This window comes from Larus michahellis, chromosome 3, assembly GCF_964199755.1.
Source record: "Larus michahellis chromosome 3, bLarMic1.1, whole genome shotgun sequence".
Taxonomy (NCBI): Eukaryota; Metazoa; Chordata; class Aves; order Charadriiformes; family Laridae; genus Larus; species Larus michahellis.
This window is the reverse complement of record NC_133898.1, coordinates 22,988,893-23,012,002: the sequence shown is the minus strand read 5'-3', so window position 1 is coordinate 23,012,002 and position 23,110 is coordinate 22,988,893. Positions and strand designations below refer to the sequence as shown.

Genomic DNA, 23,110 nt, shown 5'->3' with positions numbered 1-23,110 from the left:
GGGGTGCATTAAAAAGAGTGTGGCCAGCAGGTCAAGGGAGGTTGTCCTCCCCCTCTACTCTGCCCTGGTGAGGCCACATCTGGAGTACTGTGTCCAGTTCTGGGCTCCCCAGTTCAGGAAAGACAAGGAAATACTGGAGAGAGTCCAGCAGAGGGCTACGAAGATGATGAGGGGACTGGAGCATCTCTCTGATGAGGAAAGGCTGAGAGACCTGGGTCTGTTCAGCCTGGAGAAGAGAAGGCTGAGAGGGGATCTCACCAATGCTTATCAGTATCTAAAGGGCGGGTGGCAAGAGGCTGGGGCCAGACTCTTTTCAGTGGCGCCCAGCGACAGGACAAGGGGCAACGGGCACAAACTGAAACACGTGAAATTCCATCTGAACATGAGGAAAAAATTCTTTACTTTTGAGGGTGGCAGAGCACTGGCACAGGCTGCCCAGGGCGGTTGTGGAGTCTCCTTCCCTGGACATGTTCAAAACCCACCTGGACGCGTTCCTGTGCAACCTGCTGTAGGTGACCGTGCTCTGGCAGGGGGGTTGGACTAGATGATCTCCAGAGGTCCCTTCCAACCCCTGCCATTCTGTGATTCCGTGAATCCTGTCTCCTAGGTGCTTTTTCTCCTTATACACAAGGCACCCCAAGACCGTGCTATCTGCCCTCCTGCATGACACCCCGGCCACAAAACTCCATCTTGTTCATCCATGAACCCCACGGCTGCAGCACGTCTCTGGAGACCAACCGCCCATCATGACGCCACACGTGCAAACCCCCCCCCGACGGCTGCTCCCATGGCGTCTGCTGAAGCCATGCATGGGGGTTTTTCTAGCTTTGGTTTCCAGCCATGGGATGACATTGCTCCATGGCCAGCTAACAGCAGTGTTCTCCCCCACCACCTAGACACCAGCGTACTACCACCGGGTCAGACCCTTTGGAAAACACGCTGCGCTGTTGAAGGGAGCAGTACAAGGTAGGCACAAACCTGTTTTGGTGGTGGCAAAAGGACAAGAGGTGACCCAAGACCCCCAGCAGCGGGGTTCACCAGCTCTGCCATGTCACCTCCCCTTTGTCCCCCCCCCCCGACACAAGCGCTGTGCCTCCTGGCTGCAGCACCGTGCAGACAAGAAACAGGTCTGGTTGGAGAACGGACCCCCAGAAGCCCAACTCCAGCTCTCAGCCGACTGGAGGGAGCATTTTCCCTCCATGCCTAAAATGAAAATAAAAGATTTGTCGAGAGTATTAAAACACTCTCGCCAGAGCCAGCCCCACAGTCCTTGCTCAGCTGTGTGGGTGCCACGTCTTCCTCAACACAAGCAGCACAAATGTTTCAGGCATACAAAAGCACCCGGAGGAGTCTCGGTCGCGGTGCAGAAGCCCCGCTGCGCTCTCCCCACTCCTCCAGTTTCTGATCATCGCCGCCTAAATGTTGGCCTTTTTTTTTTTTTTTTTTTTTTTAAATGTCTCGTAACCATAGAAACACGTGGTTGGGGAAGTCAATTCCTGGAGCAGGACAAGCCGTGGTCCTGTGCTATTGATTCCCTTTCCAGAGCTTTGGGTGCTAAAAAATTTCCTGTCCCATCCAGAAACACAGCACACAGGCTTTTTTTTCTTTTCCTCCTTTTAGTTTTGGCAAGCTCCAGGTTGCTGCTGGAGAGAGGGAGGTGCATCGGGAAGGGCTGGGGTAGCCCAGGGAGGATGCTGTCAGAGAGACAGCCCTGTGCAGGACCCCAGAGGAGCAGGTTTTGGGTTTTTTTTAAAGAGGGGGTTAATTTTTGCCATATCCGCTTGGGGGTCTCAGTGTGACCCCAAAAATGTTGCGGTAACGCCTCCCCACTCTTGACACTGCTGGTAGAAGGCACTGCCTGGATGTCCCAGATGGTGGGAGAGGAAGAGATGCCACGGTTTTGGGTGGGCTCCTCACAGCATCCTGACGCTGAGCCCCCCTCACCCTCACCTGAGGCAGGGGTAGCCGTGCTCCAAGCCAAGGCTGGGCTGGGACCCTCCAATCGCTGCTCCCATCACTCTGGGCCTAGAGAGGTTACCTTGGGGTGGGAGGCGCAAAAAAAAAAAGGCACAGGAAAAGTGAAAATTCCAAATGAGCCACAGGACTGGGGTGGATGAGGAGAGGGGATGAGTTCGGCTTTCCCTGCCCCGGTGAAGGGCTGGCGCTTCCTTCTGCCCGGTCCCGGGGGGGTCTCCAGGCGGGGCCGCAGGCTGGGTGCCGGGGTGGCGGCAGCTCTGCCCACCCTGCCCGGGACAGGGGTGCTCGGGAGGACCGCGGGGTTCGCTGGTGCAAGGCGCCGGGGCGGGCAGAAGTAAGCCCCCCCCGCGGCCTTCCTCGGACGGGGGCGGGGGTCTGCTCCGGCTCTGCCCCCCGGAAGAAGCCCCCCGGGAGAACGCCCCCCGGGCAGCCCCGCCGAGACCGGGCACAACTCGGTGCAGGTAACGGCGGCGGGTGGGACCCGTGGGAGGTGCGGCCCCGCCCCGACCCCGCCCCCGACCCCCGGCCGCCATTGGCTGGGCGGTGCGGCCCCGCCCCGACCCCGCCCCCCGGCCACCATTGGCTGGGCGGCAGGCGGTTTTCCCGCGCGCGCGGCGGCATGGCGGGAGAGCGGGCGGTGGGGCTGGTGCGGGAGCTGCACCGCGCCGCCGACGGTGGCCTGCCGCCCTTCCGTGTGAGCGGGGCCGGGGGGAGCGGGAGCTGGAGGGGATGTCCGCCGGCGGCGGCAGCCCTCTCAGACGGTGCCCGGTGTTGCAGGCGGAGGGGCTGCGGCAGGTTCTGGAGGAGATGCGGGCGCTGTACGAGCGCAACCAGGCGGACGTGTGAGTGTCGCGGCCGGTCCCGTGTGTCCTCGTCCCCCCCCCGCGGCGTCCCACGCCTCTGTAACGCGGCTCCTCCTCCTTCAGGTCCGAGGCGAAGTCGGGACGCACGGACCTGATCTTCCTCATCCGTTTTCGGCACTGCTGCCTGCTCCGAAACCAGCGCTGCCTCCTGGCCTACCTGTAAGTGCGGCGGGGCCGGGCTGCTCCAGCGCATCCCCGGTGGTGCGGCCCCCGAAGGACAGGGTCCCCAAGCGCTGGGTGCTGGGCCTCCGGGCCCAGGCCATGGGTTCCTGCGGGAGGTGCTGCAGCAGGGTGGCTGTGGGTATCTCTCCCTCTGTGTTGGTTGCTGGGACCACCAAACGCTAGCACACAGCAAAGGCCCTGCTTCCTCCCACTCTTTGGAAGCTTTAATTACTGTAAAGGCTAAAAATCCTATATTTTAAAGGAAGGTGGGTGAAATGGCCCAAAGTTTTGCTCTCTGCTTTGAGAGAGTTGTTGCCCAGGGGTAACATGGCAGGGGGGTTGGAACTAGGTGATCTTTAAGGTCCCTTCCAACCCAAACTATTCTATGATTCTGTGATTCTATATTGCCAGCAAAGATGCTGGGTTTGCCCCGTGTTTCTCCCCCCAGGTACGACCGGTTGCTGCGGATCCGAGCACTAAGGTGGGAATATGGCAGTGTCCTGCCAAACACCATCCAGTTCCACATGTCAGCTGAGGAAGTGAGTCAGCCTTGTCTCCTAAACTCTTCCCCCTCTTTCCACTTATTCTTCCTGATGGATTACCTATTTAGTAGAGTCAAAATGGGGTAGACTCTCCTCCTCCGCTATAAACATGACACTTAATATGCTTTTCTGTAAACACTGATTTGTTTATTTGTTGTCTGTGGGTACAATCCCAAATGGATACGGAGTGCAGGTGATAACTTGGCACTTTTAAGGATCAGGTGGTCTTTACAAGGTCAGACTCACAGCCGGCAGAACTAGGTCTTCACATGCTGCTTTCATTTGAGAGCATCTGTAAGACCAACATACAGAGCTGCTAATGTCAGCAGCATGTGTCCTACCCTGGCTCCAGATTACTCTGCCTCTGGGGCAGTTTTTCCCTTTAGGAGAGCTTGTGTTCACCTTTGGCTGGCATGAACACACTTGGGAACAGCGGTCTGACAGCACAAATAAACTAGATGTCACCCATCAGGGACCTGTCTTTCAGCATTTATTCAGCTTTGCCTGAGGGTTCACTGTTGCTGTCTGCAGGTGGAGTGGTTCAATCGGTACAAAAAGTCTCTGGCTACCTACATGAGGTCAGTAGGAGGAGAGGAGGGGCTGGACCTTACACAGGACGTAAAACCTCCCAAAAGCCTGTACATCGAAGTAAGTGCAAGGTTGCTGGTTTCTGTCTGTTCACAGAGAGAATTTCACCCCCATCCCAAGTCAGGTCACCGAGTAAAGCCTTCGAGAGCACCGAAGCTTCCACAAGTTTCTACATTTTACTCTTCATGCTCTGCCTCACAGCGTTTTACCCCCTCTTTTACCAGGGGCTCAAAGTCTGTTGAAAGACAGCATTTCTACTACGCAGGGAACTGGTGGGGTGGGGTGAATGGTCTGAATCCCAGTGAGAAGTTTTTGCAGCATTTTGCTGAAGCTTAACTAACTCTCAGATCAACTAGAAACCTTGTTCCCATGTTAAGGATTGTTAACTAGTTTTCTTTGTTGTTATTTTAAATGGACTCTGATAGATGAGACTGTAAATCATTTTACACAATTGATACAACAAAGCAAGAGCATGCGAGAAATCAGTAGTTGAACTGCTCTGTTCTGATGTTCTCTTTGAAAGACCATGTAGTGACAATCAACCCGCTCCCTAAGACAGTTTCACTGTTAGATTGACGCCTCCTGGTATGTGTGCGGGGAGGTTCTCCTGGAAATGCTGTTGCTGTTCCCCGGATCCTGTCTCTTGTGCTGCTCTTCATCCAGTCTCTGGAGGGCTGGGCTTCTTGCCGGTGCTTCTAGCTCCAGGCAGAGGCAGGAAGACAAGGCTAGGTAGAGCCCACAGACCATGGGATCGGCCCAGTTTTGCATTCTCAGGTCTGCCCTATGTTGAGGCTCCAGCAGGCGGGCAGGAATGTGTCCTTGCTCACAGTTCTGGCGCACGTGTTGTAAGTCAGCAGTGATGTCTAGTGTTTTCTGCGTGAGAGCACTGATCCGAGCACTGCGTTTCCGCTTCACAGGTGCGGTGTTTAAGAGACTATGGAGAATTTGAGATCGATGATGGTACCACTGTCCTGTTGAAGAAGAATAGCCAGGTACCTGTGACAAGAGTGTGGTCCTTTCACTCCCTTGACATCCCTCTGCTTATCATAGCTTCCCAGCATGTCACAGTTCCTGCACACACACAGCTCCTTGCTCACGCTGCAAGCTGTCTGTGTGGCCCGGGGCTGTGGTTCAGCTCTGCCTAATCTGGTAGGATGCAGCAGCAGGCATACAGCTCAACAGAGCCGGTTGTGTGCAGCAACGAATCCACTGTGCCTGGGTTTTAAGGAAATTTTATCTTTGTCTCTATGCAGCACTTTTTACCCCGCTGGAAATGTGAGCAGTTAATCAGACAAGGAGTCCTCGAGCACATTCTCTCGTAAGCGTGCAGGACGGGAGGAACAACTCTTGCTTGGTGGCCTGCCCACAATGGGGACTGAACTCTGGTGTGTGCAGCACTTCAGACACCTCAGCATTTCTGCAGTGGGCACCCTGCCACTCCTCCCACCGGCCTCTGGTACCTGACATGAAGATCAGCCCTGGCTTTATAAAGTATGCAAACCACATTGGCCAGCTCTTCATGACTGAAGGGTACATACTGGTAATGTAGCGAGCCTAGGACTCCAGCATGGTGGGGGTGGCATCTGGGGGGGCTGGAGGGGTGGGGAAGGGGGTGTCATCCCAGCCCTGCAGCTGCAAGCAGGTTTTGTGAATGCATTTTTGTTGGGAGCAGTTTTTTATTCACCCAGTGCACGTGGGAATAAGAGACTGGGCTCCTGAAGCCAGGAGAGCTCCATGGTTGCAAAATAAAGAGTTGCTTCAGTTTAGTGTTTTTCAAGAGTTAATGTTGCATTTGTTAAACACTCTAACCTGGCTCTCTGGCCCAACCCATCCTGACCCTGCAGGGTGATGCTCAACTGGTTATTTAGGTGTCTCAGTGGAGCTGCTCCTCCAAGTGTCAGATGAGGCTGCATGAGCTTCTTTCTAGGATTAGACATGAAGCCTTGTCTCCCACCAGAGGCCTATAAATGTTGTTTCTTAAGGGGCTGAGTTGAAAGAGCGCTGCAGTCTGGGTCATGGGCCTGGCCCAGGTTTTTCCCAGGGCACTTGGGCTGTGCCTCTGTCCCTGTATGAAGAGTCTCCTTCCCCAGCGCACTGGTCTGCAGGGCCTGGGGACTATCTGGAGTAGGGGTGGGAAAGGGTGCAGAGGGTTTTAAGGATTCCAGTTAGCACAAAACCAGAGCAAGGCTGAAGAGCTGCTCTCCCTGTGCGGTTTTCCTAATGGAGCTGGCTCACTCTTGAGTAGTGTCTGAGAGATAATGCTTCCAAAGACATAAGCCCTAGGTAAGACTAGAGGTTTGCCTTGTACCCATCTCTGACAGGAGCCAAAAAGCAAATATCTTAGGGAAGAATACAGGAACAGGATCAATGCCTGGGGCATTACTGGGTTGCTGCCCCAGTCAGGAACCTTCCTGAGATGGCCCACACCCTTGTAATCGCCCAACTTCCCTCACGCCCCTTGTAATCGGGGTTGCCCCCAAGGCAAAGGGGAGTCTCAGCTATCATCCACCACGACAGATGCAGCACACCTAGATCAAGGAGGTCTCTTCAGTCACAGCCTCCAGCCATCTCCTGGCACTGTCCCAGGGCCAGGGAAGCCCTCTGCCCTGGCAGGCTGGGAATTAAAGGCAGTGGCTGAGTTTTAACTCGCAACCAATTTATCCCCTTTTGTTCTTGAGCTATTTTTAAGCCCTCTTCTTTGTATTGACTTCGTCCGGCCTCTGTTTTGCTACTCTGATCCAGTCAGGCTTGTCTAGTCTCTCTCATACAGTAGGCTCCATGCCCCCAAAATCCTAGGAGTCCTTTCACAGCTAGTGACAACCACAGGCCCCATGTAAATACCCTCTGCTCGGCACAGAGCACGGCAGGGGCACACTGATAACAATGCACCCTCCGTGAGGGTAATGCCGTGGGCAGATCAATAAACTTTGTATTTGCTGATGTGAATGCTTGGCTTTGTAACCTTTTAGACAACTTATTTTGTCAAGAGCATGACTCGCTGCCAGTGTGTGAAGGCCAATAAGGAATGCAAGATGACACAGTTCACTTACCACATCTTCTGGTCTCCTTTGAAGTGCAGTGCTGGGTAAGGATCACCTTGGAGGCTCAAATTGAAAGAAGGCTCTTCCCTCAGTGCCTCCATCCAAACAATCTGACTTGGTTTGGATCCTAGGCTCAAGCTTTAGGAGAGCCAGACCCTCCTAGGGCCCAAGACAAGCTGTAGGGAATAAAAGTTCAGCAACAGTTGCAGGAGGCTGCTGAAATACAGAGCAGACTGGTGATGGCAGGAGGAGGTGCTGTAATATTGCAAACATTTTAATGCCACGACACAGCTTTCCCGCTCAGAGTGAGACAGATGCAGGAACCTGCAAGCCCTCCTGCGCTGGCTTTCCAGCCATAACAGCATGACCCCAACAGCAACCCTCCACAGAGAAGGAGCATGCACACCACCACCAAACACGCTGCTAGCGTGCAGGCAGCTCCTGTGGGATGGCTGCCCTGAGACAGACCTGACTTACAACAGCACACTCTGCCACTGAGAAAGGCACCAAAGCTGGTGCTTTCAGTTCAGCTATCCATAGGACCAATTTCCTCAAAGGACTGGCTGGTTTCTCCCTTTTCTACTTTCTACCCAGGAAAATCCTGGCAAGACCAGGGAGGACAAGGCTGATTTCCCAACCCAGCCATACCTCCCCTTCCGCACCTGACAAACCTGGGCCAGTGCCAGGACCAGGGCTCCCACAGTGAGTGCCCCATCACCCACTCAGAGATGCTGGTGTGATTTTTCCAATGAGCTGTTTCAGGGCTGAGGCCTGCTCCTCCAACAGCTGGTTCTTCTCCTCAGTGCTCTTCTGCTTCAGCTCAGCTGCCTGCAGGGCCACTGCAAACCCCCTGTTCTCCTCACAGAGGTCTTTGATCAGCAATTTGTTCCTGGAGAGCTGGGCCTACAGCAGGGACAGGAGGCTTAAGGTTCAGCATCTCCACACAGGGGTCCCAGCCAGGCAGCGACACGCAGCACTAACCCCTCTTGCACTCACCTGCGTGTCCTTGAGCTGAGCCGCCCTCTCTGCCAGCAGAGCTTCAGCACTCCTCAGGTTATGCTCCAGCCCTTCTGCCTGCTCCACAGCTGCCTGCAGCAGACGCTCGTGTTCTTCCTGCAGTGGGCAACAAAGCCTAACTGCGTTGTCCCAGCACTCACCTGGCCCCTGGCAATCCTGGAACATGCATTTCCCCAGGGCCCGCTCACAAACCTTCGCACTCCCTGAAGGGGATCGTGGGGGAGATCAGTGAAGGGAGTGCAGGATTCAAAGAGCAGTGGGACGAGGGTCTAAAGCAGTACAAGCAGTTTTAAGACAAGGCACGGATTTCCCAGCAATGTCTTCTATAAAAACAGGCCAATGGCCTCCCCTCTCTCAATCATGTCCAGAAAAGCACAGGGAGTGACATAGTTTACTTGGATGTAGGTTTTGTGTCTGCTTGTTTTAATGCCTTAGGTTATAATTTGCTCCAACTTTTCCCAGATTAGTTCAACTGAATCAGTGTCCTGAAACAAAGGACAAACTCACAAAAACCCAACAGCTTGCTGCCCAGTGCCTTAGAGATAAAACCACCCAACTCTGTGCAGGCTACAACCTCAGGGCTCAAACCTTCTTTCCCCAGCTTGATCCAACATAGAGTGTCTCCCTGGATAACTCCTGCTCCTCTAGGAACAAGGTGTCTGGTCTGGGGTAGGTGGATTAGAGTGGGGAGGGATCCTGTTTGAGTGCAGGGCAGTGACTGGGTTCATGGGGAATTAAAACTGCAGCTGCATTTGAAGATCACGTGCATTTTCCACATGGGCTTTAGACATATAGCATCTTCCACCCAAACCTCTGGTGGCTTCAGCCACAGCTGCCTTCCAGGCTAGAGTGCTCCCTCCCCAGTACCCTTGATTGAGTTCCCACAGTTCCCTGCTTACCTGGGTTCTGACCAGCTGCCTGCACGTCTGCTCAGCCTGATGGTGGAGGTTTTCCTGGAGCTGCTGAGCCTTGCACTGTTCCTCTCTCAGGCTGTTTTGCAGCTGCTCAAACTGTTTCTTTGGCACCATGTTGCTCATCTGGGTCTTAGCCTGCTGCAACTGCAGAGCATGCCAAGTCTGGGCCAAGCTCAGGCTTGCTTTGGCTTCTAAGAGCTGCAACACAGAAAGGCTGATAGCTGGTTACAGCTTTGTGCCAGCAATGGGACAGGGCCAGGGTCTGCTGCAGGTGAGGGGAGAGGATTAGGAAGCACCCTCAACCCCCACCTTGGCTCTCACACCAGCATGGCCACAGCAGAGCAGCAGGACCATGGGAGTGGTGCTTGCTGGGCAGCCTACAAAGCCAGGGATGAAGAACACTGAGAGCTGCAGGAGAAAACTAGGAAACCCTTGCTGAGAGATGCTCCCTTTGCTGAGCAGTGAGGAGCAGGAGTTGCTGGAGGGATCCTCTGGGAGGGTGTCCTAGCACAAAGGGCAGCAATGGCAGGAGGCAGAGGGCTGCTCACTTGGGTTTGTTCTTAGATACATCCCAGGCAAGCTAGGCTTCAATACCTTCAGTCCTCTGCTTCCTGCCACCAGCAAAGGGCAAGCCTTGTATTAGGAAGCAGGTCTGGTCCACCTTTGCCCTAGGGCTACCTAGGGGTGGCTGGCATGGGCAAGCTGTACTCTGGCAAGCCAGTTCCCTGAGCCTGTCCCAAGGTTAGAAGGCAGGAGAGGGCTATTAATACATTTGGCGGTTTCCCACATTTGGTCTCCTCTGTCTTAGTGGTCCTTGTTCCCCTGCTCTGATCACCTTGTTTCCCTCCCCTCAGACATGGCCTGCCTGGCCCCTGTCATCTCTGCCCAGCCACTACCTGATCCTGCCACTCCTCTGTCAGCTGAACCATGGGGAACCACAGCTCCTGGCACTCCTGTTTGAGCCACCTCCACTCAGCCTCCATCTCCTCTGCCCAGCTAGCCTGCACAGGACAAGGACAGAGGGGACTTCACAGGGCCAGCTGTAAGCAAGGACCCATCCCAAGCTGCACCTGAACTAGCCTCAGACATATCTGAGCGGGAGGGAGTCACCCACAAAGAGGAAGAGGACAGTCTTTTCTGCCCAGGGAAGGTGTCCGATACAGCCCCAAGCAGGGCAATACCGGTATCACAGGGACCATTCATCAGCCTGCCACCAACTGAATGACACCCACCTTCTCCTGCAATGTCTTGAGCTGCTGTCGAAGCAGCTCTGTCTCCATCCAACATGCTGCATGCTGCTGGTGGTGCTCCAGCCTTATGGCTGCTTCTGCTCCTCGTAGCCTCTCAGCCTCCGCAAGCCTCTGGCTCTGCTGCTGGAGAGTGCCAGGGCCAGCACCGTGGCTGGCCTTGTGCTCTCCGAGTTCACGGCCCAGCTGACACACCTTGACATTCAGGTGGGAGACCTCCCCCTTGCTTTTCTCGCTCTGGAAAAGGTTGAGAAAAAAAACAATTAATGTACAGAGGCCTGGGGTGGGAAGAGGGGAAACAGAAACTCAACGTGTCCCACGCCGTCCTCGCTGGATTCCCACCCAGGAACACCACTGTTGCTGCAGGGCCTTGTGGGCACTCAGGACAAGTGCACTCATTTCCCAGCCTGACCAAACCTCAGCACAAGCACAGCATTCCCAGCTAAGAAAACCCACACAGATGATAACCCTGGAAGAGGCCACTAGGGAAAGCAGGGGAGGAGATGACTGGGGTCTGACTGTACAGATGTGTAACAGAAATATTAAGATTGGTAAGAATACAGTATGAATGGGAATGTTGTCTGTGTGCACATGTGAAAGTACCAGATGGAAGAGCAGAGTAAGGGCTACAAGAGCAGCCTGCATGGACACTAGAGGGTACCATTCCCCAGATGTTGCTCCTAGGAATCTGTCTCCAGCAGTAATGTTGAGCAAGGTGCAGTTTCTGGGCCGTGCTCTGACCAGACCACAGCACAGATAACATGTCAGCAGAAAGCCTGCATCTAACAGCAGGGCAGCAACACATCCCACACCCCATGCCTCTGCTAGCTTCCCAGGAAAATGGGCAACCAACACAGCTTTCCTCCCAAGGAGGAAAAGCAGACAATGGGCAGCCACAGTTTGTGGCTGAAGGTTAATGGCAGCTGAAGCCAGCAAGGGGTAGCAAAGGCCACCCTGCTGCAGCTGATGGCCGCGAAGAGTACAAAAGACATGTCCAAAAACCAGGTTGTGGTTCCCAGTCAATGAGGAATTCCAGGAACAGGGTGAGGAACTAAGAGCCTGCAACCCTTTTCCACGTTGTGTGCAATCAATCCTGGCCAGGCCACGTCCAAGGGCTCGTGAGCATGCGGCTTTGAGACTGAGAGCAAAATTCCTGAGAGAAAGGGTGCAAGTACATAAGTCAAGCTCAGTAGAGATTTTGTAGTAAGACGTTCCCTTCTGTAAGACCTTCACTGGCTTTTGTCACACAATTTTTCCCTACTTGACAAGCTATAAAATGAATCTGTTTCTTCAAAGCAAAACTGGGTTTGAACGTTTGAAACAAACATTCTCGTTCTCCTCTATAAGCACGTGCAGTTTCTGTCCTCATAAATCCTTCAGCCAAGAGCCCATCAGTTAGCATTAATGACTTCTCACCGATGCTGTTAACTCTGCTATTTCAGCCAGCTCCTCCACCTTCTCTCCGCCCAACTTGCTCACGTGTTTCCTGGTGGGGAGAGGGATACGATCAGCTTCAGGCCAGAGAGCAGCAAACCACGACCCCCAGAGAAGGGCCCCATTTCAGGGAGCCGTACATCTGGTTTTGGCCTGCAGCAGGAAGCAAAGCCAGGCCAAAAAGGAGATGGTCATGAATTGATTCAGGAGTGGGTCAGGTGTCTCTGCCCCAACAGGTGACTCAGCCTAGCCCAGGCCTGATAGCTGGGGTCATCCAAAGTCCTGCAACATTGTCAGGGGCCTAAAAATCAGGGGATGAAGAACAGTGTGAGATCCAGCTTAGCAGACTCTTAGGACCATCTGCACCAGAAACCTGGCTCTCCTTGGATTTATTACTCAGTGGGGGACCCCAGTACCTATCTCAAGCTTCCTAAGACAGCGGCAGGCCACTGGCCAAAAGGTTTGCGTAGTGAAGAACCCCATCCTTTCCTCCTTCAGCACACCCATCCCCACAGCCTTCCCCCAACCCAGCTCTGGACCCTGTGCTCTGGCCTGCCCAAGCCTTTGGCTGGCCAAGGCTGCCCCAGCACTGGCTGCTTTTGCATGGAGCGAAGGGTGTGAAAGTGCTGGCTTGCTCAGAAACCAGAAAACAAAAGGCAGGTGGAGCCAGCTGAAATCTGGTTAATGTACTTGAGTGGCTGTTCCTTTTACAATCATTAGCTATCCACCCATTTGCCAGCCTCCCATAGCTGGCTCCTCTCTTACTCATCACGTTCACTGCCCTTCTCCTTTGAGAGCCTCAGCTCTTGCTGGAGTCTCCCAAGTTGACTTTTCAGCAAGCTGTTCTCCTTCAGCAGCTGGCACAGCTCTCCCCCGCAGGGAGAGACAGCAGAGTGAGAAAACCATGCAAAAACCCAGTTTGCTCTTGGCATTCTATGCTGGCTCCCTGCTCTATTCACATTTCATTTGCAAGGACAGCAAGAATTAAAGAAATCTGAGAAACAGCCATCCAATAACTCAGGCAAACTATGTGGGGACAATCAAGAGACATTGGTAGAGAAGCAGCAGGTCTTCAAAGGAAGGGAAATAAAGGGGAATAAGAACAAAGAGCATCAGACCCTGAACTTGTGTGGCATCCAGCTGGCTGAAATTACTTTGCAGGCCTGCCAAGGAGTGGAAACAAAGTGATTTGGCTCATCAAGACACCAAGACTTCATTACAGGATAACCAGGTGGTGAGCCCAACCACTCAACTACAATAGAGCCACGTTTGGAGAAGTCAGCTTGCTTGTGAGGCCTCTGTGATTTTACAGTGCTGGACACAATAGCTATGACTCCAAATTCAATGTAGCCTCTCTGGCTCATTATCCTTCCACTCCTACTGGTACTCCCAGTCTCCCATGAAGCCATGAATACTGGCATTTGTGGGAAGGAAGCTCAATCCTGTGTTAAACAGACAGTCCAATCAAATAGCTACTGCTAAACCCCAGGTCCACACAGGACCCGGATTCCTCAGGGGAGAGTGCAGGAGAATGTCCATCCTGGAAAGGAAGACAGCATTGCAGTTTGTGGCATTCACTGCAACAGACCTCTGCACTGGTCCACCCATCACACAATTTTCCATTCCTTCTCTGTTCCTTCAGTGCTGAGGTTGCAACATGAGATTTTGTTTTATCTGCTCATCTTGGGTACCTGCTCCTTTCCCCCCAGAGGGCAGCTCTCCAGACACCTTGTCCCTTCCAACATCAGAGCCATCAGCCCCATGATCTCTGCATTATTTCTATTTCATCCTGGTGCTTTTTTTTCTATTTTTCTTCTCAACAGCCAGCATCTCACATACCTTGACTTGCTCCTCCTTAACCTTCTCTCTCACCTTTAGCTGTCTCTTCCTCCAGAGAGAGACCACGTCTTTTTCCTTCTATTTCCACTACTGCCTTTCCTGGGCACACTGAAGATCTCCCCTTGGAGCCTTTATCATTAGGAAATGACCTCCTCTCACACCAGTGTTGCTTCAACAAAGCCTTACAGCTGTCCTCAAGCTGGCATTCACTCCATGACAACTCTTGATTATGCTCAACCTCTGCATCTTTCCTAAAGATATAAATTTTGCTGACATGGATTTGATAACACAGCTTGAAAAGCTCAGCCAGCCTCAGAACGTACTTTTATGGAAAGGCAATGCAAAGTTTTCTTTAGGTTGCAAAGTCAAGGCAATTACTTAAATGTTACAGAAAGTTCCCACACCATTTTGTACTTCTCAAAGACTCATCCATCAGATGTTTTCCAAAAACTCTCAAAGCTCCTCACTATCATTCAGCCCACTACCAACCACCAGAGATGGTGGTAACACAGCTGTTTTTCGAGTTTGTTCCCCTGGTCTGCCACAGACTTCAACCAAGTCATCTCCTTTCTCCCACACCTACCCCATATCTCAGCTCCGCAGCTCTACAATGAGGATAATGACCTAGCAAAATCCTCTGCTTGCATATTGCCGAAGGGGACTCTGCTCCTGACAAGAGGCAGTGAAGGGAGGCACAGGAAGGAAGAGGCAGGAGGAAAGTCCAGGGGCAGTGGTGGGGTGTGATGGGAAATAGGAGGGGCCAGGCATGGACCGGCAACAGTCTCCTGTCCAATTCCTCTCCAGTCTCTTCTGCAAGGCCATTCTGACCCCTGGGGAGCTTGCAAAAGCAGCACTACAAGCACAGGAAGGGAAGATGAACAGCCATTTAGTGACAACCTTACTCTCCCACAAGCCACTGTTTTGGCTATATAGAGAAATTTAAGCCATTTTTTGCTGCTTTTAAGACAGCGGGTTGTGATGATCTAGTAAATAGAGACAGGTTTGCTGAAGGACCAAGAGAGACATAATAAGAAAACATTGATGAAAGCTTTCTTATTTCTATCACTGTTTTGAGATACAATCTTTGCTGGGCACTGTCTCTGACACAAGCTTGTAGAACATGCAGGGAAACTTCATCTTGAAATAAAACCACTCATGTAAGGGGAGTTTAGACATCTCACTTTGAACAGCTGTAGCCCAAATTAAAGCAGCTCTCCAGCCCCGTGAGAAATCAGCCCAACCTACTCTGGTGTGAGCAGGGGATGCACCTTAGTCTCCCGCTTAGCCCCAGAAAGAGAACAGTGTCAGACCTCAGACTCTCTCTGTCCTTGCACTGCGTCCTCAGCTCTTCTCCCTCCTGGTACAGCTGCTGCCCTGGATGGTGAATGTCTTCGGTGTGCTGTTGTCTCACCCTGGCCTGCTCCATCTCAAACCTCTCCTCCAGCTCCAGGCTCCACACACATTTTTGCTCTTTCAGACTATCAATTACAGACCAGTACTTTGCAACTGTTTCTTCCAGCTCTCTTTTCTGGTCTTCCATCTTGCGCATCTCAGCCTTGAAGCTTTCCTCACTGTTCTTCCTCTCTCTCTCAAAGTTTCTCCTCATTAACTCAATTTCCTCCTCGTAATAGTTTATCTGTTGGGAGGAGACAGGATTTGGCTATTAGCACCATGCTCCCAAGAGTTCCCCTCTCCTCCAATAGCTCCGACTCATATCAATCTATTGGTCCCTCTCAACAGGGGACACTCTTCAGACCCTACTGAACTTAGGGCAATAACGAGTCTCCTGCAGCAGCCTCTAACAAGCAAGTATCGGTGGTCCCAGCTCTTCCCAGCAAGCAGCACAGTTCCCCCCTTTCTCCTTGTTTGCAAAGGACCTCGGAGAGAAGGAAGAGGCCAGGGCATCATCTGCCGCTGCTCCTCATATCCTTCCTCCACACCCATCCTGGTTTCAGCTGGAATAGAGTTAAATTTTCTTCCTAGTAGCTGCAGGGTTTGGGTTTAGTATGAGAATAATGTTGATAACACATATTGTTTTAGCTGTTGCTAAGTAATATTTATATTAAGTCAAGGACTTTTTCAGCTTCCCATAGAAACTGAGAGGGAGCATAGACAGGTGAAGCTGGCCAAAGCAACATTCCATACCATAGACGTCATGCTCAGTATATAAATGGGGGTTGGCTAGGGGGCAGGAATCTGTGATCGCTGCTCAGGATGGGCTTGGCAATCATTCATCAGGTGGTGAGCAATTGTATTGCATCACAATTTTGTATCCTACTTGTGGGGGGCAGAGTGAGTGAACGGCTGCACAGTCCTAGTTGCCAGCTGGGGTTAAACAATGACAAGCCCACAGAGTAGTCCCTTATCCAAGATGTGGTGGTGAGTAGCTGCTGCTCTTCACAGCTCCCCTGTAAACGCTAGAAATGCTAGATTTGATGAGCACAAAGGCAGGACTGTGAAGCAAGCTGAAGATCTGCAAGCAGCTTTGTGCTCCTTGAACTGTTTGTCACTTGTGTGGCAGTGTAGGATTTAATCTTGCAGTGCTGCAATGGAAACCCAGCAAGCATCCCCAGCCTCTCAGTTCAGCAGCAAAAGGAGGAGTGAAGGTGGAAACTGAGGCCTCTCACATAAACACTGGCTGCTGTCTAAAGGGAAGGCTGGGCTCACACTGTCACCTTAGGACAAGCAGGTTAAAAGTGTGCAAGCCCAGGGAGACAGGGCTACGATATCCCCCAGTCCCTCAGGAGACACCTGGCTGCATCTTCTCTTGGTCCTGTCACTGATTTTACTGCGACAGCAACACTGAGTGGCTCTGGTTCCCCATAAGGAGCAAGACCCACACAAACATGTTGCAAGGTGACACAGATTTCCACAAAGCCTTTGCCAGCCAGTGACTGCTCCAAACGCTCCTACCAGCTAAGACGGGCTGGGGAAGCACAGGCAATAAACCCCAGCAGAGAGATGAGGTACCACCCTGCTTCTCAGCCTGAACTCTCTCCAGCAACCCTCCTGGAGCAGATGCCCCACCAGCGATGCTGTAGCAGGGTGCTTACCAAGCAGTTGTGCGAAGAGGTCAGGACACCTCCCCCCACCCCGCCTCACCTTTGTTTCCAGCTGCACCTTCAGATCTTGCAGCTGCTCTTGGAGCTGCTCCATTGAGGGTGATGTCTCTGTGCAGGCAGAAGTGGGAACCAGAGGGCTGGGAGAGCGACACGGTCTGAGAGAGGAGCCCTGTGTGGACAAGCCTACAAGACAGCAAAGGCCTGGCTGACCTGATCAGGATGGCTGCAGCTCCATCGAGTCAACTTCATACAACTCCAAAAGACGGAGGTCCCCATGTATCTGGCAACCAGTCCCCGGACTGCATCGCCCCTCTGGGACAGAAATTTTTTCCTAATGCTCAACCTGAATCTCCCAACCCACACTTTGAGGCTACTTCCTCTTTTTTGTATTGTGTTTCCTCAACATCCTCAACAGTGAAAATCTACCTGTTCACTAACAGCTGCCTAGTCCACTTGTCACCATTACCAGGTCTCGAGTTGGAAGAGCCTCCTTTCCTCCATCTCCTTCCTCCTCATCACCCATCACCCCCTTCCTCCCTTCCCTCCCACCCAGTGCCAGAACTGGCAGAAGCAGCTCAGGCACAAGAAGTCACCCCACACTCCCATGGAAACTCCAGTCCAGAGGGAACCTTATTCTTGCTGAGCAGATGGACAAGCATGGAACCCTCCTGCATTTTACCTCCTCCTGGCAGCCCTCTCTCAGCCCTGCATTCCCGTAGCTGGAGACGCAGCCTTTCCAGCTCCCTCCACAGCACTCTGTTCTGGTCCCACAGCACCTGAAGCAGAGACAAGAAACACTGTGATCTCAGTACGACCCCTCACACAGCCCAGAGATTTGTGTTCACATCCTCAAGACACTCCTGTGGGCATCTGGGCTAGCCAACAAGCACTGCTGTATGCAGACAAAGCAACAGCAGGATTTACAGTGAAGTAAGTCCCACAGGGCTCTGGAAGGGAACATTTCTAGATTGCAGAAAGAATAAAGTGAGGTGAGAAGGTGCTGATCCCACAGTAAGCAGAGCACAAGGCAGCTCGTGTGGCCTGCTTTGCACAGAGATACCCTCAGATGCCAGCACAAGAGTTTATCCCGTCTCAGTGACAACATTAGCCTGCAGCAAGGAGTCCCACGGCTGAACACCACACTGTGAGCCATCACACCAGTGCAATGACCTACTTCGATGTGGGTGTCTGGAGCTGGGCAACTGCTTGTTTCCCTTCAGACCCTCCATCCCGTACTGGAAGCCACAGCATCCCGCTTCCCTTCTGGACTGTCCACTTGGAGAAAACAACAAATTATATCCCATATGCTGCCACACAGGAAACTGATGGGCTGCAAGAGACTATGAACTAGGATACTTCCAAAGATCCCAATTAATAAACATTATTCAGCAGATCTAGACAAATGCAAACTCGGTTTGTTTGATCTCCATTCTAAACAGGAGAGCAGAGGAGGAGCGGGGCTGACAGAATTCAACATCGGTAAAGGACACACCCGAGTGAGTACCTTCACAGGGGCAGATGAAGTCTGAAGGCAGAGCCTCTCCATCCATCAGCATTCTCATGGACAGTTCTGGGGCTGCTCAATGGGAGGAAAAATTGCAGCACCAATTGCGACATCTTCAGCCCTCTGGTGCCACCTGGAGCAATGCTGCGCTGGATACTGCTCCAGCATGTTTGCCTTTAATTGCAGCTTCAAGAGGGGCTGTCTGCTGCATCCGTCAAAAGGCTTTGCTGAAAATGCAGATTTCAGCTGCTGCTGGGGGGACTTGATGTCTCTACTCAGTGATATTTCCCAATTGCACATAGCACTTGGAAACAACTGAGCAATGCAATAAGCACAGGACTAGGGAGCCAAGGCAGAGAGCCCACAGCAACTCACAACATGCAAGATACACAAGTCACTTAAAAACGAGAGAAGAGAAAATGAGGCTGTACTCATGTCCCAGAGAGCCCAAAGCCCTGGGCAGGAGCACAGCACCCTGCAGGAGGTACAACATACACAACCCCAGTGCCTGAACCACACACACACCAGGCACCTGGACTGGCTCACCTTGACTCTCTAGCAGAGTCCAGCAGCAACGAGTTTTGTAGGGGTTGTTAAAGTGGGGCAAGGAGAAGGAAGGGAAGAACAAAAGGATAGAAGAATTTAGCTGATAACAAGCTTTTCAAAGAAAGAGAACAGCTTTCTCCTTGCGTTCAAGAAGAAATGCAACAGAGCCCAGCGTGGTCCATCCTCATACACAGAGCTACATGGTTCCCAAAGAAAATGGCCTGTGACTACAGGGTGGCAGAAAGGGCGGAATTTATGACCCACCCCTACTTCCCCCCGCCAGTATCCCAGCAAGGGAACCAACCCATGAAGGGCTGCAGTAGCAAGGAGACAGGCTGCTATACTGGGGGCACAGCTGTGTCCTGCCTCCTGCCAAAGGACTCCAAGCAAGGCAAGAGGGACGCCTCCTCTGCACTCTGATCAGGGCTGCCTCCTTCCTCTCCCCCAGGCCAAAGTGCCCAACAGATGTGCCAATGAGAGCTGTATTTTCAAGACAGCATTGCTGGAGAGCTGCCCATCCGTACCTGGCACTGCCGCTCGTACTCCAGGACAATCTCTGCAAAGCACTCGTTCTGGTTTGGGAGCTCTGGGCTGTGAGACTCCACAAGCTGCAAAAGCACAGGGAAACACTTCTCATCAAAGGAATTATCACCTCTACAAATGGAGAGGCAAAAGCTCTACTAAAACACTGAAGTCATGGTGCTACATCCATAGATTCAATGTATGGTGGGATGGGTCAGATGCAAAAGGAGGAAGAAAAACATTTTTCTTCATGTGTGAGAGACACCAAATGACAGGCAGGCTAGCTTTCCCAAACTGGCTAACAAGATCATAGGCTCATTTCCTTCCCCAGATCCATTTTACCTGGTGCTTCACTGGAGTAGAAGAGACTAAAACTAACTCTTTACTTCAATACTTGTGAAAAAGAAAGCTTTTCTTTTCTGGAAACCAAACTCTAAAGTTCTCACTTGAAGACCGCAGATTTGTAGAATTTTCTACAATTGCAAAGTTGCCTCATCCTTTCTTTTTTCAAACTTCAAAAGGCCTAAATGAAAAGCCAGTATTTTTTCTTTCCAGGTTGTCGTTAATGTGCAGGAGAGTTCAAACAGGGGGAGACCATAACAACTGACACAAAATATGTAAGATTTCATAGAAAAGGGTAAATCTTTTGATGAGTTCCTAAAAATTCCTGCTTAACCACAACAGAGAAAGAAAGGTTACCTTGTCCTTTGCAACACAGTTGAGTTCTTTCTGCAGCTCCAACACCAGCTTCTCAGAGGCCGCCAGCTTCTCAGCCATCTCTGTGACCTTGTTTTGCAGCTGTGTGTTCTCCTGCAGACGAAAGGGAAAAGATTCTTTTGATGTTGTGGGTCCTCACATCTCAAGATGGGTTCATCGGTCACAGGCCTTCAGCAGGAAGCTGTAAAACAACTGGCACATCAGTACGCTGAACACAGCACGGCTCACAGGGGACCCTGCTATGGACAGCACTCTGCTGATACACACCAGCTGGGCTGGGCTTTGGCTCATCTCTCCAAAGGACAGATATAGGAGTGGGATTTGCAGAAGACAGCCCCACAGGCTCATCTCTACCTCTGCTTCACAAAACTATGGTTTCCCTCACAGCCAACAAACGCAGTAAGTCCTGAGCTACCTCTGTCTGTCCTACACCGAACAGTGGGGGAAAATCCCAGGCACGTGGACACTATCATCTCTTCTTTTGGCATGGTCCCTGACACAACTTTAGCTTCACATACCAGGTGTTCAGGTGTTACGAAGGGCAAACCATTCCCAACAAGCAACGTGGGCGTTTAATAATGTCATAGCCAGGAAACAAGTTCTGTATTTAATTCAACAGTATGGATGTGGCTCATGATTTTTTCTGCATAAAACTCCTGCCCTTCCCAGCAAGAGGAACACAAACCAGCCATCTTTGTCACCACTTCTGCTTTGCCTCCTCTGAAGAAGTGAAGATGCTTCACCCAGGGCAGTTTTTCTTACCTTCATTGTGTGGTTCAGTCTCCCTTGCAGGCTGTCCTCTTTGCCCTGGAGGAACCGTGCATCAGCCTCCAGCTTCGCTTGGTGATTGATCGCTTGCTGCAAAAGCAGCTCTTTTGCTTCTATTTCTGCCTGAACGTCCCTGGGGAAAAAACGTAACATGCTTGGGGCACCCGAAGCCATTTCTCAGATGTCCACGAGGCCCAGACACTCCCAGCATGCACAAAGCAGGAGATGAGAGCTTGGCTGAAGGGATGCTGGGACAGTAGTCAGAGGATTCTTCAGGGACTTCTCTGTCACTGACACAATGGCAAAACAAGTGGGAGATTCACAAAGGGAAACTGGATGGAGAAGCTGTGGGCACCCACAGGAAAACCATTTTCCCTGCCCCAGGAAAAAGACCTCTCATACTTGAGCTTTCTCTGGGTGTGCTCGAGAGCGACGTACTGCTCGTCCAACTCCCTGCCAAGCTGCAGGCAGCATCTCTCCACTTTCTCCAAGTCCAGCCTTGCCTTGTCCCTCTCCCTGGCGATCTGCCTCACCTGGATCCTGCAGGCATGGCGAGCAGTGCATTAAGACACATCTCACGCACCCCACAGAAGGGCACTCCTTGCAGGGAGCAGCACCCTTACCTGAGGCACTGCAGTTTGTATCCATAGGAGGTGACAGCTGCATGCTGAAGCCCACTCCTGGGGACCATGAGTGTGTCCAAAGCTGCAGGCACCTCTGCCAGGCTCACCTGCTCCTCTGTGCTGCTACTCAGCCTCTGCAGGGACAGCACAGACTGAAATCACTTTCTCCTTCTTCTAACAGTACCAACAGGAATTCCGTTGTTATACCACCTGATCACCTTCCAGCCTTTCAAAGATCCTCCCCCATCTCACAGTTAGGCTTAGATCACATCCACCCCAAATCTTGCCCCGCCCTGGGGTGGTCACACCCTGCCACCCCATCATGAACCTGACCACACGCACTTCTTCCACCCTCGACAGCTGCTTGCTGAAAGGCCTTGCTGCTCAGTTCACCCACCGGACAAGGCAGCACCAGAGACCTTGAGAATCTCCTCTGAGTTCTTCCAGTGCTCAGATGGGAATGACAAATTCAGGCTTGGTGAATCTAGTGCCGTTGCCAATGCTGGAGAAGAGATGTGGGTCCAAGCAGCTTGGGCAGAAGGACGGACTGCTTCCCTGCACACTCTCCAATGCTGAGGAAAAAAGCAGCGGAGGTAAGTCAGTGGGACAAAACTGACGGAGAAAAACTGGTTAACTTTCAATACTGAAAGGAAACTCCAGGGCCCCCATCAATAACATTCTAAAAACAACTCCAAGCTGCCAGGAGGGAGGTGTCCTGAGCTGCCCTTAAGGCAGCCACAAGGAGCAGGATGACAGGCACAGACCATGTACTTTGGTCTCCCTACTAACCCATGAAAACTCAGTACTCACAAGAAGACCGATCTGGAAATTTATATAGCACCGAAGGGTCTCATGAAAACTGTCACATGGGAACTCCCAGCCAACATTTTGTTTTTTCTCAAGCAGGAGAGAGCCTTTGCCCACAAAAGTTTAAGGGTTTGTTCAGAGATCAGCCAAGATAACCAAGTATCCAGGCTTCCTATAGCAGGAGGCCGGTTAAATCTGCCCTCTATCCAAGGATGAAAAAAACACTATAGGAAGAAGAGAAAAAGGGGAAAAGATGGAACATAGAAATCCTGCTGAAATCCCAGATGGGAATGGAGGCGCAGCATGCCCACATCCAAACCCTCTGCGCAAAAAGCAAACCCAGAGATTCAGGTCTGTGAAAACCGGATCCCAGCTGCCTGCATGAGACGGATGGAGATGAAGAGGGCATTGGTTGACGCAAGGCAGAGCAAAGCATGGGTCCTTCTCCTCTGGTCTCTGCTGAGAACCTCTGAGTTTCCTTCAGCTGCCTGGTCTGAGCTCAGGTTTGCAAACCAACCCTTGTTTGACAGCCCTGAGCTTGCAGAAGAGGTGATACGGTCTGACAGCCAGCCCATCCTCCCGCTGCAAATTGCCTGGGGTGCTCCTGGGGACTGGATACCGGCCTTTTACACGGGCAACACAAGCCCGTACACATCGACTTAAGGTTTTCGAAGGGGGACACGCCACGACGCAACCATAGAACAGGCCCCAAACACCTCATCTTCAAACAACACAGCTACCCGCAGGCTGCTCGCATGGATGCTTCCGCCCACACCTGCGCAGGCCCTTTGACGGCGGGGATGGGGGGTGGAGAGGGAGCCCCAGGGCCTGCGGTGACCGAAGACTAGGCCGCACCGGCGCCGCCGCCCCTGGCCGCCACTCACCGCGCCGCCGCGCATGCGCACGCCGTGTCTGTGCATACCTGCCCTACGCATGC

The 23,110-nt window shown here is 52.3% G+C and overlaps 2 protein-coding genes across 11 annotated transcripts; one reads left to right on the top strand and one right to left on the bottom strand.

The window, feature by feature from the left end:
* The first annotated feature begins 607 nt into the window (after positions 1-607).
* On the top strand, positions 608-5,903 carry GINS1 (GINS complex subunit 1). 2 transcript variants are annotated; one of them, XM_074579136.1, is made up of 7 exons: positions 608-966; positions 2,755-2,819; positions 2,904-2,999; positions 3,451-3,541; positions 4,076-4,192; positions 5,050-5,124; positions 5,386-5,903. In XM_074579136.1, exons 2-7 carry the CDS (start codon positions 2,785-2,787, stop codon positions 5,452-5,454), a joined length of 483 nt encoding a protein of 160 aa, XP_074435237.1. In that variant the 5' UTR covers positions 608-966; positions 2,755-2,784; the 3' UTR covers positions 5,455-5,903. The 2 variants fall into 2 exon arrangements, with proteins under 2 accessions (XP_074435237.1, XP_074435236.1); XM_074579135.1 differs by lacking the exon at positions 608-966 and adding an exon at positions 2,567-2,671.
* On the bottom strand, positions 3,667-23,104 carry LOC141740427 (ninein-like protein). Of its 9 annotated transcripts, none has more exons than XM_074579124.1 (17): positions 22,949-23,102; positions 21,764-21,938; positions 21,367-21,500; positions 21,146-21,283; positions 20,738-20,876; positions 19,958-20,068; positions 19,261-19,344; positions 17,366-17,462; positions 16,727-16,869; positions 14,935-15,260; positions 11,768-11,837; positions 10,337-10,588; positions 9,090-9,302; positions 8,170-8,286; positions 7,836-8,076; positions 7,183-7,349; positions 3,667-5,103 (listed from the first exon to the last, which is right to left on the bottom strand). In XM_074579124.1, the coding sequence occupies exons 3-15, from the start codon at positions 21,432-21,434 to the stop codon at positions 7,888-7,890; spliced, it is 1,947 nt and encodes a 648-aa protein (XP_074435225.1). In that variant the 5' UTR covers positions 21,435-21,500; positions 21,764-21,938; positions 22,949-23,102; the 3' UTR covers positions 3,667-5,103; positions 7,183-7,349; positions 7,836-7,887. The 9 variants fall into 9 exon arrangements, with proteins under 9 accessions (XP_074435225.1, XP_074435226.1, XP_074435228.1 ...); XM_074579125.1 differs by having other exon boundaries at positions 23,058-23,102; XM_074579126.1 differs by having other exon boundaries at positions 3,674-5,103; positions 7,845-8,076; positions 22,949-23,078.
* Between the last annotated feature and the right edge of the window lie 6 nt (positions 23,105-23,110).